General features: G+C 47.1%; 1 protein-coding gene across 4 annotated transcripts in view; it reads left to right on the top strand.

The window, feature by feature from the left end:
* The window catches only part of LOC144932897 (partitioning defective 3 homolog), a 211,071-nt gene that overhangs the window by 172,861 nt on the left and 16,531 nt on the right, over positions 1-21,679 (top strand). For all 4 annotated transcript variants that reach the window (XM_078857312.1, XM_078857306.1, XM_078857298.1 and 1 more), the window contains exons 21-22: positions 8,367-8,609; positions 17,415-17,565. In XM_078857312.1, coding sequence (XP_078713438.1) covers positions 8,367-8,609; positions 17,415-17,565 — 394 coding nt within the window. The remainder of the gene's footprint in view (positions 1-8,366; positions 8,610-17,414; positions 17,566-21,679) is intronic.

The raw sequence follows: 21,679 nt of genomic DNA, 5'->3' as shown, positions 1-21,679 counted from the left end.
TCAGTGCATTGAGTTAGAGCTCAAGAACTCTCGATGAAGACTGCATAATGCTGTGTGTAGCTCAGTTTGTCATACAGCATTTTGAGATGTGGTCATATTTAGACGCTATATAAATCGAAACTGAATTGCTTTCAAAGTCTCTTTCACCACCACCTTTTGGCCACGTCCATCATGGCGAAGAGTTGCCATGTTACAGCACTGTGATTACAGTTTCCAGGGTTACATGTGTAATGCGGGCGTAAACGGCTTCGCGGATATGACGTCATGGGGGGGAGGAGTTAGGTCACGTGTGAGAGAGGGGTGAGGTCTTAAGGGAGAGATACCGGAAGAGACGGGGAGAGTGTGGGAGACAGAGTTAGAGTGAGGCCACGCAGGGTGGAGGTCGAGGAGTGGCGAGATCGCCACACACACGGGGGAGTAAGACTTGGCACCGTCGGCCAGCGGTGACCAAGCGCGGAGGAACGACGGGCAGCGGTGAAGCTGCAGTGAGGGCAGCGGTGGAGCTGCAGTGAGGGCAGCCGGAGGACTGCACAGGGGATCTGCAGCGGAGCTGCAGAGGTGTGGAGGCTACGGGAGCGAGCGCAGCTATGGAGCTGCCAAGGGGAGAGCTCTGAGCGAGGGCCGTGTGGGAATAAAGTGTAAGAACCCGAATAAAGGACAACGGAGACAGACCCAGGATCGAGTCCTTTATTACACATGGAAGGAAACGTTACATTTTCAGCTAAGGCATCCCTTCTCCCCCCCACCCCCTTCCCCAGTGAGAGTCAAAGTTGGCTCTCACTGGGCGCCACGCATAGAGATGCAAGGCCCCTGGAAGTGTGTGCCATCTTCGCTCACCTGTCCACTCACCCAATAGAATGGTGGTTTAAAAACAAAATCTATGAGATTACAGACGTGTCAGTAAACAAAGCATGCAGTGTGTCAAAGTTGTGGGCATAACATTTTCATGGCCATTGCAAAGATGTGTGGCTGCCAGGGCATTGTCTTCGTGGAAAAAAAAAATTGAGTAAAATACATAAAACTATAAATGGCCCTTCTATTAAAAGCAATTTTAGACGGCCTTTGAATATCCCTTGTGTGCTGGGCTATTCCCACAGCCCAAGTGCATCAAGTTAATTGCTTCAAACTAATGTGTTATGTCGTTCCTCAGTGTTCTGTGCTGCCCTGTGCTTTCACTATTTTGTGCTGCGTTGTACTCTACTTCAATGCTCTAGACATCCCAACAGTAGTGGCGGTAATTGCACTTATATAGGAGATAACGATCAAGAAAAACATTTAATTGCTGATAAATTCAATGTTTGGAAAAGCCATATTCAACAGATGTGTCTTCGAGCATGTTTTTAAATCGGACATTAAATTGGGCAGATCTTACTGAGGGTGGTAGCAAGTTCATAAGGTCAGGAGCATCATATCACGAAGTTATATCACCCATAGTGTGTATTATGAGCCGAGGAAGTCTATATGGTCCAGCGTCTTGTAGGGCACTCATTTCCCTCCAAGTTAAAGCATGACCTTGAAATCTACTAACATACGAACTGGGAGCCAATGTAATGAGGCCAGAATTGGAGTAATGTGAACAGATTACTTAGATTTAGTTTAAACTGGCAGCGGAATTTCATACAAATAGTAACTGGTACAATGCCTTCATAGATATAACAATGCTTTTCAGGTATTACCTTCTTAGCATCAGAGAGAGAGAGAGACGGCATCTGAGTTTGGCAATATTTCTGAGATAGAAAAAAAGACCTTGCAAACATTACGAGTGCGTGCCTCAAAAGAAAGGTCGAGATCAGCAATAACTCCGAGTCTTCTGACATACTTTTGTATTTTAAATGACAAAGACATTGATAACAACTTTGGAAAAGCTAATGTTGTGTAGTTGATGTGTAGTTAGTCCAACTGAGTCGCAGACGTTGTTCTTAGAGGCAACACATTTTTATTGTAATATCAACACGTTAACATGAAGGGGTAACTGCCCCTTCACCAGATACAGCCTATGGTGGTGACCACCCAGCTAACTACACTATACGTTGGAGTAACAAGTACGAAGGGTCGGGCCCTCACTCGGGTCCCCGACCACGTGATGATGCCTTGTAGGACGTAGAGCTTCCAGCTGGTAGACGTGGAGCTTCAGCTTGAAGAATGCAGCGATCCCGGTCCCTCTCAGGCACCCACCTTATATCCCCACCGGGTCGAGGCCACTCCGCCCTTGGCCCCGCCTGCCTTCTCGAGCGTTCTAGCTCCCTCTCCATCCCTCTCGAGAGCTCTCCCTGGACACGTGATCACCCCCTAGCCCCCCCCACCTGGGGCCTCTCTGTGGACACTCCGGATCACGTGTCTACAGAGTCAACCAGAGTGCCATGGCCCGGGGCAACCCTGCCCCTGGGCTGACACCCTCCCACTCCCCCTGGTGGGAGCTCGCACTACACGCTATGCGTGGTGCCCGCGCTAACCCAGCGCTCACCAAGCCCCGCTAGGGCTGGTACTGCACCCGCCCACGGGGTGTACGCGATGACAATGCATCTCAGGCCGGCACCATACAGTAGTGACATCCCCGATGTCTGGAGTCCAATATTATTATCTCTGTTTTGTCTGACTTTAACTTTAAGAAGTTTTTTGTTGTGTGTCCAGAATTTAATATCAGCAGGACAAAGGAGACCGCACAGAAATGTCAGAGAACAGAGCAGACTTGACTGACCAGCTGGGCGGTGGTATTTATGCACGTGGCCTGTAGTCCAGCACTGTGGAGGCAGCGAGGGTTGGTGGATCACACAAATTTTGTGAAACTCCATTCCTGTGGATGTGGAGGTGCCATGCTCTGGCTCACGAGGAGAAGGCAGTCTAGCAAGTGGACTGATTTCAATATTTTTCCATCTGTACAGGGATAGAGTGTTAAGCCCCTTGCACACACGTGGGTTTTCTCCGGGTGCACCGGTTTACTCCCATGTGTATAAACACTCATTTATTGGCTGAAAACATCTTAAAATTAAAACAAAATGCAGGACTCCCCTCGAAAAAGAGTCCTATGACTCAGTGTGGCTTTCCTAGATAATTCAGTAAGCATTAAATGAAAGATACAATTGCCTTCCCATAACCTAAGAAAAACGCGTCCTTTAAAATGTTTTGTATTGCCTTAGTTTCGAAATACTTTTAGCAAATCACAGCTAACCACGTGGGTGGTATGTGACGGAACAAGCAACCTACAGTTATATGAGTGCAAGTTAAAATCCTGGCCATGGTAAGGTTGAGGTTAAACTCAGCCAATCCATCTGTTAAGCAATAATACGATGAATACTGCTCTTTGATGGACTGGCCTGTGCGATAGGAATAGGAAATTTGTACATCTGGCTTAGGACTTCTGATGAAAATAAAGCTAATCCCCCTCCCATTACATATTTGAAACACTTGGACTTGACCTTATTCTTCAAGTAATCATATGCAAGCTCATAACGTAGACAGCATTGGAGATAAAAGAAGCAGGTATAAATATGCACAGTAGCATTTTTGTTTTCTAAATTCCACACTTTTTGGTTTCAAACAGGAGAACCACCTTTTTTCCTTTCCTGTGCTCAGCCAGTCACAGACTGTCCCTGTTAAAATACCACTTTCTGTCTCCAATCCCATGCATGAGAAAAGTTGGGCACGCTACGACGAATATCATCGCGTTGCTCGCCGTGCAGCAATTGCTGACGATGCGTTGGTGCTTGGTGTGAAGAGTTGCGCTTGTGGCAGATCTTATATATTTAAAGCTGTGCATCAACGTGGACGTGAGTCTGGCGCTTTTTGTGTGCTCTCCGTATAAATTATCGTGGCCATTGCATTAACGTGCATAGCATCTCTAAGTACTAATTATGTTTTATGAGAGTTAGTGTCTTCACACATTTCACATTGTAAGACGCTTACAAATCAACAGTGTGTAACTGTCACACACTTTGACATGTACTCATCAATAATAATAATAATTGTAATCCCTTTGTCAATCCACTGTTTGATGTAAGGCCTCCCCATTCTCTATCGGTCATGGGGATTGCTTGGCCATACTTCACCACATTGTTCAGTGCGGGTTGGTGAAGTGGAGGTCCCAGGGCTGGTTTAGATTTCATTTGCTAGCGATATTACCCGTGGATAGGAATTGAACTTAGGTTTTCAGGTTCGTAGTGCAGTGCGCTAAACACTGCATCACTGTTCCACCGTTCAATCTACTGCCATGAATTCTGTTGACAATCGATGCTTCAAGTTATGGGATTTACTACATACGCATTTTTGTGTGGAAATGGCCAGGAAGAGCATTATCTGTCACTCATGAGGTCCTGAGTTTAAATCTGGGTTTCAATAACGTATGACGAGACTGCTGTGTTGATGATTGTCTCAGGCCAGCTACCAATGACTGCACAAAAAACACCCTTCATTAAATTTGTTGTTTTCATTCCACTTGGAAAAATAAATAAATCTCTATAACAATTACAAATGTTGGTTTCACTGCCATGCGACAAGCATCCATCCCCCTGGAACAGAGGCACGTGGGATAGTGCAGCAGTTGGAATGTGGATAAGAGGTTGTTTGAAGTGATCTCAGAAGTAGTTTTGTGATATCACTTTCCTTGGGCCATTCTCGGACCTTCCATGGGATAATGCACTAATCTGCATTGGTTGTGACTGGAAAATTCTGCATAGTTGTAATGAATTTTGGGGACATTATTATAGTTGATTCACTGTGCAACAATTTTATTTTCATTTTTTGTCCCTGAGTAGTAAGTGTTATTTTCATATTGCTTATGCCTCAAAAGTACAGAAAATGGCTATTATTCCCACAAACTTTGGTCACAGTCCTGGTCACAAAAGCAAAATTTGTGGGGAACACTAGCCATTTGCGATACTTTTGAGGCATAAGCAATTACAAAATAACACTTTCTACCCAGGAACAAAAAGCGTGTTATTGCCTTAAAAATGTTCTTTTGGTTTAAGTCAGGGGTCTGCAACCTTTAAGACATAAAGAGCCACTTGGACCCGTTTCCGAAGGAAAAAATAAACTGGGAGCCGCAAAACCATTGCAACTATTAAAACAAATATAACACTGCATATATTGTTTCTTACCTTATTGCTATATACAGGATCGTGCAGTCAGCTGTCAATCTGAATAAAAAAATGACTTTTTCACTTAACAATGTAAAATATATTTTTGCAAATTAATAGCTAAATTACCTGGTTAATGGGATTTTTGCTCCTGAACCTCAGTGCACAGTGTCTGCACATCAGGGCTGTAAGACGTCACCTTCATTTTCACACAGGCTTGCAAGCTGTCATCTGTGAGGCGTGATCGATGTTTGTTTTTAATATAGTTCATGTTGGAGAAGACCTGCTCACATACATATGTGGAGCCGAAGATCGACAGGACTCCAAATGCATACTTTTTCATGTTTATATAAGTGTTGGGGATGGCATTCCATGTTTCGAATACAAGTTTGTCCTGTTTGGGAAGGTTTTCAATATCACTCCATTTATGATTCTGAGCCAGAATGGCCTTCTGACGGGCAACATCCTCAAGAGTAGCGGTCAAGCATTTGAACTTGGACACCCATATATCTTTGTCGGCTATATCGGCCAGTTCCATCTCAAGATCAGGTTGACTTACACCTGCAAATGCAGTCATATTCAATAGGGATGGATCGATCGCCAGGGGAGTGACAGGGAAGGATAATGTCAGGTTTTTTCGGTAAAGTCACGTAGGTAAAAACATTAAAATTAATGAAAGTAAAATAAAACAAAACAAAATAATAATATTTTGTTTTGTTTTATTTAACTTTCATTAATTTTAATGTTTTTACCTACGTGACTTTACCGAAAAAAACCTGAGAATATGAATCATTGCAGTCACGAAAGCTTCAAATCTAGAAGGATAATGTCGTTTTTTCCTCTCTGAACTCACAGAATCGTTTCCCAAACGAACTTTGCATTGTGGTGATTGCAGACTTGAAATATTCCAAATTTATCGTATCATGACTTTGTTTGAACTCTCTCAAAGAGGGAAAGTGAGACAGTGTACCTCTCTGTAAATCTTTGACAAACACTGTCAACTTGCGCTCGAATGCCAAAACCTCCTCCAGCATGTGCAGGGCTGTGCCTCCTTTCCCCTGAAGGGTTGTATTTAGCGTGTTTAGATGTGCTGTCATGTCTACCATAAAATGTAATTTTTCCAGCCACTCTGGCTGTTCCAGCTCAGCAAAGGTGAGCTCTTTGCTGCCCAGGAAGGTTTTTACTTCTTCCAAACATGTGACAAAGCAACGGCAACGTTATTGCCTGTCACCGGGCGGGCAGTGTGGAGCGGAGCGGCGACCTGTCAGCAGCGGCAACGCCAGAGCAGGTGTCACAGTGCGCCTCCTCCCCTCGCTAGCATCCGCCCCGGAGCCGCGGTCAAGGTTCAAAAGAGCCGCATGCGGCTCCGGAGCCGCAGGTTGCCGACCCCTGGTTTAAGTGAAACACGGCTGTTGGCGACGTGTGCATGGGGGTGTGCACGTTAACAGGAAATTTAAGTAGCTATGATGGCAGCCTTGGAAAGCACCAGAGTGTTTTCCCAGCACAGCTGCCACCAAAAGCGTGGATCCAACAGTGAGCGTGCGCCCATTAGCCTCACTTACCTTGCGATTACTGCAAATGTCGCTCCTACCGCAGCTGGCAGATGCGTATGTCTTTGTTTGCATTTCTGCACGTGTGCATATAAGTGTGTGTGTGTGTGCATGCCCGTTTTGGAGAGCGGTAGTGTAGTGGTTAGCGCTACTAACTTGGCAACCCGAGTTTGATTGCTGCACACCACCAATAACTGTTGTCAATATTTGAATTGGCTCTGGGCCACCGTGAGATCAACTCAACTGTAAATAAGCAGCTGGAGCAGTGTGCAAACATCAGCATTGGGGAGACAAAGGTAGCTGGGTATGGTGTTGGCCACCCACCACCCTCGTGTAATGGCCCTTGCCCCTACAGTCTGTTAAGGGGCCAAAACGTGGGACCCTTTGGGTTTGTGCATGCCCGTGCACAAGCCCGTCCTGTCTACTTGTGTGCAAACACTTTTGGGCACACTTGGTGTTTGTGGAAAGCGGCGCTATGCTGGTGAGAGGTCTTCGCTACAATCCCCGTGACATAAACAAATACACGTTGCTGATCAACTCCCCACCATACAAAAGAAGTGAAATTGGTTTTATTTCTAGTCATGGTGCATGGGAGTTACACCAAATGTCCATGTGTAATGAAGGACTCTGAGCCGATGTTATTCTCCGTGTCCTTTATTGGGTTCTTGCTCGCACCCCGCGATGTCTCCGCTCCGACCCGCACCGTCTGCTCGCACCCCGCGATGTCTCCGCTCCGACCCGCACCTTCTCCGCCTCGTGCCTCCGCACGTCGTCTGAGTCCTCCGCTCCCGCTCACTCTCTCTCTCTGCAGCCACCCCGCTGCTCGTATGCTCCGCACACTCTGCAGCCCCCTTGCTGCTCCGTGTGCTCCCCGCACACCCAGCAGCCACCCTGCTGCTCCGTGTGCTCCCGCACACTCTGCAGACACCCCCGCTGCTCCACGAACACCGCTGGCCGACGGTGCCGTGACTCCTGCCTCGTGGCAATCGCGCCACTCCTCGCCAGCTCTCCGTGTGGCCTCTCCCTTCTCTATTCTGTCTCCACTCCCGATCTCCTTCCGGTTCTCCCCTTATATCCTCCCCCTCACGTGACCCTGACTCCTCCTCCTCTGCACGTGACCCTGACTCCGCCCACACTCACGTGACCCTGTCTTTGCTCGCATTACACATGTTTAGAAAGCATTAGAGTTTGCGTTTGTCTGTGGGAGTGCTGTGGTTCACACTGCGACCTGGGTTCAACTCTCAGCCAGGGATAACATCAGAGGGCAGATGGTGACTGAATATGACCTGGGACCCCTATAATTTCTACTCTGGCCTTAAACGAGTAAGTGCCTGATGTCCCCGCTTGCATGGGAACACCTTTATGCAGTTGTATTTCAAATGTGGCCAATAAACGATGAATGATGATTTCTTATTCATCTGCGCCTGCCTGTGTGTGTGCAGGTGTGTGCGTATGCGCGTGGGGGGTGGGTAGGGTAGTGATAAACGTGCTGCGCTACAAACCCGGCGACCCGAGTGCAATTGCCGCTCACGTCCAACACCAGTGACGATTATCTGAACCGTTTCTAGGCCTCCCCTAGGTCGACTCAGCCTCGAATGAGTACCTGGTGTGGTCTGGGCATGGTGCTGGCCACCCATCCCGGGTTGGCCTTCATAGGTGCCCGCTAACAGCACTTGCCCCAACGGGGGGGGGGGGGGGTTGTCTTTGTATGCGCGTGCACATGCATGATGCGTGTTCACCCCAGGGCATTGAAGGTAGATGGGGGGAGCAACACGCCCGAGTGGGAGCAGGAGGCGAGGGGGATGCCCTACCCGGCGGCGCATTGGGAACCGGCCCCGGGCCCGGCGGGATCGGGGGTGCCGCGGGCCGTCCGACCCGAGGATGGCAGCTCGACGCTCAGGACCGCCGCGGCCACCTCGTTGTCCTCCACCTTGCCGTCGCAGACCGCGGCCGTCCGGCTCCGGGAGCCCAAGCCCAACGGGGAGCGGTGAGGAACAACGCATTTTCACTCTGTGAATCTTCATCGCAGTGGGGGGTTGCGTGGTGGGCACGGGCTCACTTTGTAGGCCAGCGCTTGGGTCCCTACGGCAGCCCAAGGGCCCCAGTGCAGTTGTGCACTGCCTGCATGCTCGATAGCTACATCACCGATTCCCCGAGCGCAATGTAATGCAATTTGTTATGCATCTACAAGCAGCCTGCGTCTCAAGATGCTGCACAATTTGGTTACATTAGTAAACATCGATGCAGACTAAGGATAGTCATCATAATAAAAATGGACAACTTGTTTTAAGGGAATGATAACCACATTCAAGCAGTGGTGATGTGACTTGGAATTAATTAAATTTCAGCACTACTGCCCGATAAACATGGCAGATGAGTAAACACATTCCCTCTCCTTCCCTCTTCTCCTCTCTCTCGTTCCCTCTCCTGCTACTCCTCTCCTCCTTCTTCATCCTCTCCTACCTCCTTGCTTTCTCTGGCTTCTTCATCATATAAGCCATTACAAGCACACAGTGGCTGTGATCAATGAATTTCGTGTGGCCCTTGTAATCCCCGCATGCAGTTCTCCGCTAGCGTGCGGTCCACGTGTACGCAGCGTAAAGATGCCAACAATGAGGAGCTTCGTGCAGCCCCCGCCTGCACCCCCGCTACCCCCCTATCGGCCCCCAACCTTAATCATTCGCTGGGTACACCAACAGCTCCTCTCCACCCCCCACACCCGCTATAATAATTTGTGTTTGGGGCAGTAGCAGCATACGAAGTGTTTTATTGGAAGCACATGCCCCATGCGTCATCACATTTATTACAGTAGTTCGCAGCAATTGAGCTAAGGAGCCGTGTTAAAGGACACAAACAGCGTGGCGCAGTGTTGAGTGGAGTGCAAAACTTTTACAGTTGTGGTTTTTCGAATGCAAAAGTGGATGCTCAATCGCATGTGCATACACAATACATGCTCACCATCGGATTTCTTCAACGCTGGTGATGTGTTGACGTGTTTAATCCAGTCATTGTCTTCTCAGTACAAACGTTTACATCAAAGCAACAATGCAGGAGTCATGCGGTCTCTGACATTAAATGAAAAATAAATGCTGCAGGTCAGACAGCTAGTGATCAGGGTATGGGTTCATTTTAGCTTAATACTTTATATACAATACGCAACACTTTCATTTGTTCAGTGGAGAAGTTACCAAACTGCACTATCAACCCAGTGATCTCGGTTCAATTTCCAGCCATGGCTAACACCAGCAGCGGCAAGTGCTATCTGAACCACTCCTTCACTCCCTGCCCCCTTAACTAACTGACCGCCACTAACTGGCGTGTTGAGGTATGGTCAAACGACCCCCATGACCAACACCGCGTGCGCAGGCCAATGCACTGTGGATTGACAAAGGGCTGTAAATGATAATGAGTGTTATTGTCACACTGTAATTTTAACTTTACACAAATAAATTTGCGCCGCTAGCATTCTGCATATGGATCGCAGGAATGTGGCACATCTTCTGTGATGTTTCGTAGCGAGTGTACAGAGTCCTTGAACAGATAACTGTGGCGTTTATTTAATGTTAGATTACATAACATAACTCTCCGAGCTGTTGGTACTTCTTTGATTTGGCCGTTCTGTAAAATGTATTCCGATGTTTACGCTTCGCCATGGTTTATCTGCTGTGTAAATCGACTTCCCTCTAATATAGGCAGATTATTCGAGTTGATCTAGTCATGGGTTTATTTGATATACAGGAACATTCGAAATGTTTGGATGTGAGCACATATGTTGTTAATTCCCTGTTTTTTTTCCCCAATAAAATGTCGTACGCTTATTGTACACATTTCTTACGTTCGTGCAATAAAGTCACGACATTAATTTACTAGATGTACTGTTCAATATAGGTGTATGAAACTTGCTTACATTGCTTTTATTATAATTAAAATAATTTGCCTGTTTGAAGCCTGTATCAATCGTGTTAGTTAGTGGCAGTGGTGCATTGCTTAGCCCACTTGGCTCTGAACTTCACCTGGGTTTGATTCCCAACCAATGTTATCTGATGCTGAGCCGTGTTTGTGCTCAAATCGCATGCGAAGTGAACCAAGCTGGGCCGAGTCGGCTGCTCATGCCTCACGTGGGCCTCGTCCCTTCTATGCATCCCGCTTCACACCACACACTCCCGCTTCTGTCTTTCCCCCATCCTCCATAGCCTGGTGTCTAACCCCTACAGGATGCAACTGTGTGTGAGGATATAGTGTGACCCTGTTCAGGATGTCATGTTTAATTAAAAAAGAAACAGTCTATACAGTATTTTATGTAGGTGGGTTAACAGGAGGGCCATACATTAGGCCTACTGCCCCCGCTGTGCCCCCTCCATCACAGATGAGCTGGAGCCTGACCTGGGCAGCAGGTCTAATTAGCATACATCATAAATAATACATTCACAGATGCTCATTGAGAAGCATATTCCATGCCCAATATGTGCATCTCATTTCGCCACCTTTAACAATTAGTTCAAAGTCGTGTGCTCTCCCGTGCTGGTAGTCCCTCAGAGTTTGCACTCGGGCAGCTCTGTATATAAATCCACATGTCCATCATCCCTTCCATCCATCTGGACTTCTTTCCTCATCTGTCTTATTACCTATCAACTTAAAAAAAAAAATGTTTTATTTGAGCTCGATTGGTGGGCTGGAATTAAATTTGGAGTCACAGCTAACATCATTGGCGAGTGATACCCGGACCAGTCCTGACGCCACACTCTTCAGCAACTCGCCCTCACCAGTGCGGTGAAAATGTTGTCAAACATCCCCTATGATTGACATGGCATGGAGACGCCATCAGTGGATTGACAAATGTTTCTACATTTATTATTTAAGATACTATACATAATTAACTCCATGGTTATTTTTCTGAAGGCATACATTTTCCTCAAAGTGTAATTTTCAGGGTCACACTATATCCTAACAAGGGAATATGCTAGAATATATAATTTAGTTTGTTTCAGCATAGTGAGTGAGGAAACTATGAAGGAAAATTTGTTTAGTGTTTATAAATGATAGTACTGCAACAAATCATCGATTAAAACCATTCTTTCGCTTATAATATGCGCGTAGGATCCCGCGTGTGATCATTTATTTCCTACCATTTTTGCAAATCATGTGGCAATGTTGCCTGTGGCCTTACAGAGCAAAAAGGAATGTAGTATTTAATCGAATCCTGACCCGCATCATTGCAATATATCACATTGCAGTACCACGGGGGGGGTGGGGATCGTCACATGACGAATAAACAAGGGTCTTCTGGTCACTAAGCCAGATGAAACTGTGAACCAGCTGCAGGCTTATGGATAATGCTGAGTCTGGAACTTCTCCCAACCCTTGGCCAACCCAATAGGCCTCACCCTGGAACAGACTGAGTACATCGCCCTTCTCTGCACCTGCACTTTATTAACGTGCTCGCGCAACCCATTGCGAGTGAATCGGATGCAAGTGTAATGTAGGAACTTGGCGGGAGACGACCTTACGGGTAGCACACTCTTTTATTAACACCAACTTATATTACACGGGTGGCTAACTCCAGCCTTAACCCACAGGGTTCCCCCGGCTACACCCACACGGGCTCTTACGCCCGTGTGGGTGTCCGTCTCGACTCTGGGTCCCACAGTCTCGGTCCACAGGGACGTCAGACCACGGGTCCCACAGTCTCGCCTCCGAGCCACACAGGGCCCCGGCCCTCACAAGGACAGCGGGACTAGGGGTCTCAGGGCCTACCTCTGAACTCCGTCTTCGGTCTTCGACTGGTTAACAACTCCCCGAGTGCTCCCGCACGTCCCCCTTTATAGTCCTTCATGCGGACGTAGCTGAGAGCACCCACCCCAGTTGACCAATCACTGCGCGCTGCCCACGATCCTCTTTCCCACCTTGTGTCAACGCGCACAACCACGCACCCCGCGCCGCCCCGTAATCTCTCACTCCCGGCGCGCGTCAACACCACGCCTACATCGCGTGCCCAACCACGCACCCCGCGCCGCCCCGTGATCTCTCACTGCGGGCGCGCGTCCGCACCACCACTACACAAGCACCCATTTTTAAAATATTTTTTTTAGGAGCGTTGACCCGACAAATCATTCCAGACCCAGGAGGTGATGGAACAGCTGGGTTTCCATGATAATTTACAGCCTTCTGTCAGACCACTGCTGGATGGAAGCCCTCCTTTCCCACGCCATGTCGGTTGCAGAGGTTTGTTTGACCACGCTTCACCTCGCTGGTCTGCGTGGGTTGGTAACAGATGGGGGTGTGGGGGCCAAAATCGCTTCAAATAATACTCGCCACTGATGTTAGCCATGACCGGGAATCTAACTCTGGTTGTGGCATCTTTCCCACCCGGGGTTTGCGTAAAATGTGACTGTCCATCGATCTCGAGTGCAAACATTTTTACCCGACAAACTAAATGCCACGATGTGTGTGTTTGTACATAGCAGAACTGTGGCGATGCATAGATTAATCAATTAATATAGTTATTAAGTTCACAACACCTGCATCGGATCGTGTAAGAATTTCTGTATATTGATACATGTATGTTTTATGTAATGTATCTCTCTTGCAAGTCACTGGAGGTGCGACCATGCACAGAGCCGTACATTTTTTTTAATCGATTCTTTAATCGAATTGTTTCCCTGAATTGTGATAATTTGCTGACGAACTAGGTGGAATGAATCTTTCAACTCCTTGTAGAGAGCTAACAATATTGAATATTGTCACGTGAAACAAAAACACGTGCTTTTGCATTCAATTATCGGAATGCATTTGATTGACATTTTGGTGGAAATCCAGTTAATCCAGTGTTTTTTAACGTGTGTTCAACACGGCTGCTATTACACGGGCATTTAACCTGAAGCGCCTGAGCCAACGCAGACACCTGATTTCCCAGCTCATCTCTATTTTAAAACCTCAGCCATGAGTAAATGTCACCTCCGTTGAGCGATGGGGGTGACGGGGGTGACGGCAGGGTAGGCAAGAGAGGGAGAGGGCAGGACGAGGCAGCGGGTGGGCGGGCGCCGATGCAGGTGAGAGGTGTCACGAAAAAACAGCGGGGACGGGAAGCCCCAGGCTGCCCATTCCGGGATGGTTGCTGCACCATAACTCTCCGGCTCAGTTCCTCATGCGCTGCCAACGTTGCAGCAAAGGAAGCGCCTGTAACAGCGCGGGCAGGAAAAGCGCGAGGTCTCTCGTTTTGAAGTGGCGGCGCAACGGCCCCTGGCGAGATGGCACATCCATGACCCCTGGACCCTGGCCCCACCCTCGTATATGAGCGAGAAGAGGCGCCCATGAGCCACTGCCGCCAGCATTTTTTCTCGTATCCTCAATCGTGCGTGTGTGTGGACGTGCGTGTGTGTGGACGTGCGTGTGTGCACGTGTGTGTGCGCACGTGTGTGTGTACTGAGTGGGGAGCGGTAGTGTAGCGGTTAGCGCGTTGCGCTACGAACCCGGCGACCCAGGTTCAATTCCTCATGGCCAACACCAGTGACGATTATCTGAACCGGTCCTGGGCCTCCCCTAGGTCGACTCAGCCTCAAATGAGTACCTGGTGCGGTGTGTAAACATCGCCGCTGGAGAGACAAAGGCGGTCGGGCGCAGTGCTGGCCACCCACCGACCTGTGTACCGTTCCGACCTTCATAGGTGCTCGCGAACAGCACTTGCCCCTACAGTCTGTTAAGGCTATACGGGGGATCTTTGTCTTTGTACCGAGTGCACACAAGGACTGAGCCTCAACTCAGCCTCAAATGAGTACCTGGTGCGATGTGTAAACATCGCCATCAGGGAGACAAAGGCGGCTAGCCGTGGTGCTGGCGACCCACCCCCTCAAGCACTGTGCCAGCCTTCATAGGTGCTCGCGAACAGCACTTGTCCTAACAGTCTGTTAAAGTCTATACTGGGGATCTTTGTCTTTCTACTTAGTGCAGAACAGTGGTGCAGTGGTTAGGGAACTGCACTCCAAACTCAATCAACTTGAGTTGGCTAGCATCAGTGGCCAGTAGTGCCTGAATATGTTCTGGGCCTCCCCTGAGTTGATCCTTAGATCAATCCCCTTGGTCTACTCAGCCTTAAATAGATACCTGGTGCAGGGTGTGAGAATATCATCAGTGAGCTGACAGCAGCAGCCGAACATGATGATGGCCACACGATTGTTAGTAGAATTGACAAAACATTTGAATATAGGACCGTATTGAGAACGAGCCTGAAGACTTGGTGAGACTTTCTTCAATGAAGGGCATTATTATATAATTACATCACCCCAGTATGTTTTTTGCCAGCCTTAAGGTACTTAAAATGGTACCTGCTAAGAGTGTATATGGCTTAATAACCTGTATCTTTGTTCCAATTAGCCAAGGGGAACATTGGTGGCAAGTGACATATGACCCCTTCCTGGATCAGAGTTGTGCTGGTGCCTTAACGTGCCCAAACAGAACCGAACTGAGATAAGTTGTGTTCCCACCGATGGCATGGCCGCTTCACCTACCATTCGGCTCTCTCACCCTCTCCACACTCCACACTCGCACTCTCCCTATATGCCCCCTGAGCCTCCGCACATTCGTGTCCAGGCTACAGATAATTCATCCAGTTAGAGCACGCATGCATTTGTGTGTGCTTGTTTGCACAAGTGAAATCTTGCATGTGAGAAAGTGCTGTTCGTGAGCACGTTATATTGGCTGGTACAGCAAATGAGAGGAGGTGGTGTGTGGCAAGCACAACGCCCGGCTGCCTTTGTCTTCCTCGTGCCAATGTTAACACACCGCACAGTTTTCTCATTTAATATTGAATTGACCTAGTAGAGGTCCAGAACTGGTTCGAATATTTGCCACTGATGTTGCATCAAATTCAGTTTTCACGAAACACTATGATTCTGCAGCCCACCACCGCACGTGTGTTAACGTACATATTCATACGCGTATTTTTATATGAATGTGTGTGCATGTTTATTTGTCCATTTTTTCGAAATCCTGTGTTGGGCACCCCGATTGATGGATGGATACTGTGTGCGAGAGGCCGGTGGCAGAAAGAGGGGCTCATCGCAGCCATGAGGGGTTGGTGTTGATGTTTGCGGAAGGGGAAGATGTGCGACTTTGTGGGAATATAAAAATCCTGGCTATATGGCCTCTTTTATTCCTCCCCTGGGCAATGTTTCTGTAGAATATGGGAATTCCGGTGTATCTGGGAAGACTTCCCGTGTAACACCATCCACATGCCGGCCTTGGCCTTGGGCAAGATTTTCTCTCTTACACTCACTTGCTCGCTATTTCTTTCCCTTGCTCTCTTTCATCTCCCTTTTATGTTCCACTTCCTGCACATGTATCCAATATCGCCGTGACGGCTCCTGATCAGACCATGAGCTGATTAAGGCGGCTCGCGTGTCATTCCTGGTGACACAAGGTATCCGTTACCTCCTGGGTTTTGCTTTAACTGTGTTCTCTGACGCCATCCCGAGGAGCTGCCCGTAAATCTTCGTGGTCTCCTCTTCTCAATGACTTCCAGTAAAACAAAATATATATATTTAATTATTTGCCATGCACATGCCCAATCTTTCACACTTCTCTCTTTTTTATTTCTCCAACTCCATGAGCAGTGGCACAGTGAGTATTGGCACTGCTCTCCAAGCCCCGTAAATTCAGTGGCGAGTGATTTTTGAATTGGTCTGTATGTATGTTGAATTTCTTTTGCACCGTACGTAGCCAACCGTGGTAATTGGAGGTGTGGGGGAAGGACAACAAACTAAATACAAAAAGCAGTTCTAAAGAAATTAGTTTAACCCAAATTGGTGAACTATGGTTAAATAACTCCATCAACCGATACAGCCTGGGGAGGCCTTCATTGGCTGTGGATTTACAAAGGGCTGTAGATTAAATCTCGCTTCCATTCCACGAGTTAGCCCAGTGGCACCAATTCATAAATTACCCTGGTTGTCTGTTCCAGAAATAACACTTGTTGTACGTGTTTTTTGTGCGTATGTTTGGAGCCAAAATAAATAGCTTTAATGTGCTCGTACACACACTTTTGTAAATATACGCACGCACTCGCACGTAATTTATACAGTGGCGTAAAAAAAAGTTACCTTAATGATGTATAAATGAAACGCAGAGCCGCAGTCGTAAAGGCTGAACCTTTGGCTTGCACGCACGTCTGTCTTTATTGTGAAGCATCTCGCTTAATTTCACGCAAGCACAGGTCACTCATGCCATTTGGTGAAATTTGCTTGTAACTTTGTTTCGTTACACCCCCTCCCCCAACCCCTATTTCACCAAACGACACTGACCAGCATGGTGAAATATGGTCAAACAACCCCCTTGATTGTGACATAGCGTGAGGAGAACTTAATCCAGGAGTGAATTGACGAAGGGCTGTAAATTACAACTGTTTTTAAGGACGTATCGAAATATACAGTACGTCCACGTGACATATGCTCTGTTCTTTTTTTTTCTTTTGACTTACCGGAACATCGCTTGAATTGTAACTTTATTTATCACCTTCCAGATTCTTTTTTTTCTCTCCAACAGCTTCCGTTATATTCCCATTGTTTGTATCCAGGCACTCGCACCCATGTTTCCTGTTCATATGACTCCAATATGGGCTGCGCATATGCCGTGGAGATCTCAGCTGTTCCGGATTAAGGCATCCATGCGTGCGTTCATTTGCAATCATCCATTACCACATGCACACCTGATCGTTATGCTAACCCCTACATATCACCTCTCCCTGGTGCTCTCTCTTTTTTTCCTCTCCTCTTCTCCCTCTACCCTCTCCCCTCTCCAGGACGTTCCACCAGGACCGAATAAGTCAGCTGTTCCAAGAGTTTCAGTTGCGGCGCAGGGAGGCGAGGGCAGGCGGAGGTGGAGGAGTCGGGGCATCATCCCGGGACGGGATCGAGGAGAGGCGTAAAACGTACAACTTCGAGCAGCCCTGGGTATGTAACGCATTCCTGCAGAGGGAGCTGGTAGGAACGTTGGGTTGCTCGGTCAATGGCCAGGGTCAACGGCGGCGTGGTGTATTCCGCAAATATGCCTGACTGTGAGGGCGGGCACAAGCCGGCGTGAGTATGTTAGACGTTGAGTTTTATAAGGGCACCACGGGGTGACCAGCCCCTCCCCACCCAGCCCCACCCCTCACAACCCCCATCCAGCCCCACCCTCCCCACCCAGCCCGTCCCTGCACGACGGACGGACACAATAATCCCCTGTGGGCTGGTGTAACCAAGAGGTTCCTACCAGTATAAGGGGACTTCCTCCTAGCTCTCTGATGGGTGGCAGCATTTATTGTGGCCCCTGCTGTCTGCTGCTTGATTTACATATTGTGTTTGAGCAGCTCTAATGTATGATTATGTGCGATAATCTTCCAATACGTTTTTTGTTGGCAGAAATCTAAATACATAATTACTGGACTGTATATGAGGCTCTTAATGTGTGTTTGTGTATATATGTAGTGGTGTTATTTCACACGGACAACTTTTTTCCTCCTGTGTCACTTTATTCGTACAGAACTCCTCGCGTTCAACACCACGTGTCTCCGTCGCAACTCTTCCTCTTGTACTGCTCGTCTGCTACGCTCCACTCGCTCTCTCTCGCTCCTCTAGCCTGCGATTTTCACTCTGCTAGCTAGCCTCTTGCTATGCACTCTGCTAGCTTCTCTACTGCTAGCCTTATCACATTCACACTTAGGATTCCGCTAGGCTCGCTACTGCTAGCCTGTCTACCCTCACTCCTCCAACCTCGTCCATGCCTCCAGCGGGGGATCAGCCAACACCGCTGGAGAGGACGAGGTGTGGAGAGCAGGGTCCTGGACTTCTTTTGTAATAATCTTCTGTCTTCACTTCAACCAACTCACTCATTAAGAGACCTCAGGTGGCCCTCGTTGAGCCGTCGCTCACGCGGCGTCTCCATCTCCCGCCTGCGAGGATGCCTACACCGTGTTTGCATTTGCAGCCAGCCAATCACCGCTATGCATCTTAATTGGTCGTCTCTCTCTGGTCGCTCTCTCTCTGTCTCCCTTTCTGCACCTGTTCGCCCTGACATGACCACATTGTCCGCAGCTCACACATGCGTGCACACTGTTTGCAAACCCCCGCGCGCGTTACTCCACTACATATATACACATACATTAGTAGCAGTATCACATTGTCCTTTCTGTGCAGTTATTGCTCACTGCTATGAGACTGGCTATAGTTGAGAACCAATTTTCACTTGCGGTAGTTGAAACCCACATTCAACCAAATACCTCAGTGGTGCTGACTTGGTTCTTTGACGAGATAATAATGAGCCTCATGAGATACTCGGCTAAATATGGGGTGCAGATTTTAGTTTCTTTCAATTGGGAAGGTTTTCTCAACTTGGCAAATCTTGGCAAAGCATTTCGTGATTAAAAATGTTTGAGACATGGGCAAAATATGACCCTCCTCGGACAAGAGAACCCACAGTCCGAGCGTGTTTATTTTTTCTCTTTTTAAGAGAAATCATGGCAATTTTTGTAAAGTTGTCTTCAACATCTTTTTTTTTATTCCACAGAACAAATCAAAATAAACCCCAGGTGAAAATATATAATTTTAAGAGCACTTAAAAAAAAGCCTGGGCATGATGGTAATAAGGTGCTCGGGCACGCAAGCTTGGTAGCTTCGCAACCTGGTCACAGCTGCTGCCCAGACATTATTAAAGATAGAGAAAGTGGAACTTTGTATAGTTTAATAGTGTGTACATTGGAGTGTTCTTGAAATTCATTGAATGAAATACTCTCTCTTGAATGAAACACTGTCTCTGTGTTGTCTCTCTCTGCTTATGTGTCTGTCTGTGTCTCCGTGTCTGTGTTTTGCCTCTCAAATTTAGTTCTACCTGATGACAACTGATTGAGTTGCAATCGAAAAGTTGTATTCTATGATCTAATTTATTTTCTTTCTACTTGACTTTACCGAAATAACCAAAGAGTTTTTATTTTTATAAAATTTGTATTATTATTTAATTATTATTTTTTTATCTACGTGACTTTGCTGAAAGAACCAAAGAAGATGATATTACTCTGCGATACGTGGCTCATTACACCGAACAAATTTGAACTCTTTGTTTCATTCAATCGCTTATGAATGATATTGGTCAAGAAAGCCTACGTGTTAAACATCTGTTCTCTTTACATAAAGGGCTGCAAGAAAAAATGCAGTCATGGGGGGTGTGTATATATGTAGTGGTGTTATTTCACACCGACAACTTTTTTCCTCCTGTGTCACTTTATTCGTACAGAACTCCTCGCGTTCAACACCACGTGTCTCCGTCGCAACTCTTCCTCTTGTACTGCTCGTCTGCTACGCTCCACTCGCTCTCTCTCGCTCCTCTAGCCTGCGATTTTCACTCTGCTAGCTAGCCTCTTGCTATGCACTCTGCTAGCTTCTCTACTGCTAGCCTTATCACATTCACACTTAGGATTCCGCTAGGCTCGCTACTGCTAGCCTGTCTACCCTCACTCCTCCAACCTCGTCCATGCCTCCAGCGGGGGATCAGCCAACACCGCTGGAGAGGACGAGGTGTGGAGAGCAGGGTCCTGTACTTCTTTTGTAATAATCTTCTGTCTTCACTCCAACCAACTCACTCATTAAGAGACCTCAGGTGGCCCTCGTTGAGCCGTCGCTCACGCGGCGTCTCCATCTCCCGCCTGCGAGGATGCCTACACCGTGTTTGCATTTGCAGCCAGCCAATCACCGCTATGCATCTTAATTGGTCGTCTCTCTCTGGGCGCTCTTTCTCTGTCTCCTACTCTGCACCTGTTCGCCCTGACATGACCACATTGTCCGCAGCTCACACATGCGTGCACACTGTTTGCAAACCCCCGCGCGCGTTACTCCACTACATATATACACATACATTAGTAGCAGTATCACAATGTCCTTTCTGTGCAGTTATTGCTCACTGCTATGAGACTGGCTATAGTTGAGAACCAATTTTCACTTGCGGTAGTTGAAACCCACATTCAACCAAAGACCTCAGTGGTGCTGACTTGGTTCTTTGACGAGATAATAATGAGCCTCATGAGATACTCGGCTAAATCTGGGGTGCAGATTTCAGTTTCTTTCAATTGGGAAGGTTTTCTCAACTTGGCAAATCTTGGCAAAGCATTGCGTGATTAAAAATGTTTGAGACATGGGCAAAATATGACCCTCCTCGGACAAGAGAACCCACAGTCCGAGCGTGTTTATTTTTTCTCTTTTTAAGAGAAATCATGGCAATTTTTTAAAAGTTGTCTTCAACATCTTTTTTTTTATTCCACAGAACAAATCAAAATAAACCCCAGGTGAAAATATATAATTTTAAGAGCACTTAAAAAAAAGCCTGGGCATGATGGTAATAAGGTGCTCGGGCACGCAAGCTTGGTAGCTTCGCAACCTGGTCACAGCTGCTGCCCAGACATTATTAAAGATAGAGAAAGTGGAACTTTGTATAGTTTAATAGTGTGTACATTGGAGTGTTCTTGAAATTCATTGAATGAAATACTCTCTCTTGAATGAAACACTGTCTCTGTGTTGTCTCTCTCTGCTTATGTGTCTGTCTGTGTCTCCGTGTCTGTGTTTTGCCTCTCAAATTTAGTTCTACCTGATGACAACTGATTGAGTTGCAATCGAAAAGTTGTATTCTATGATCTAATTTATTTTCTTTCTACTTGACTTTACCGAAATAACCAAAGAGTTTTTATTTTTATAAAATTTGTATTATTATTTAATTATTATTTTTTTATCTACGTGACTTTGCTGAAAGAACCAAAGAAGATGATATTACTCTGCGATACGTGGCTCATTACACCGAACAAATTTGAACTCTTTGTTTCATTCAATCGCTTATGAATGATATTGGTCAAGAAAGCCTACGTGTTAAACATCTGTTCTCTTTACATAAAGGGCTGCAAGAAAAAATGCAGTCATGGGGGGTGTGTATATATGTAGTGGTGTTATTTCACACCGACAACTTTTTTCCTCCTGTGTCACTTTATTCGTACAGAACTCCTCGCGTTCAACACCACGTGTCTCCGTCGCAACTCTTCCTCTTGTA

Source organism: Lampetra fluviatilis, chromosome 1, assembly GCF_964198595.1.
Source record: "Lampetra fluviatilis chromosome 1, kcLamFluv1.1, whole genome shotgun sequence".
Lineage (NCBI taxonomy): Eukaryota > Metazoa > Chordata > Hyperoartia > Petromyzontiformes > Petromyzontidae > Lampetra > Lampetra fluviatilis.
Note: the sequence above shows the minus strand (reverse complement) of the source record. Positions and strands in the feature narration are given on the sequence as shown.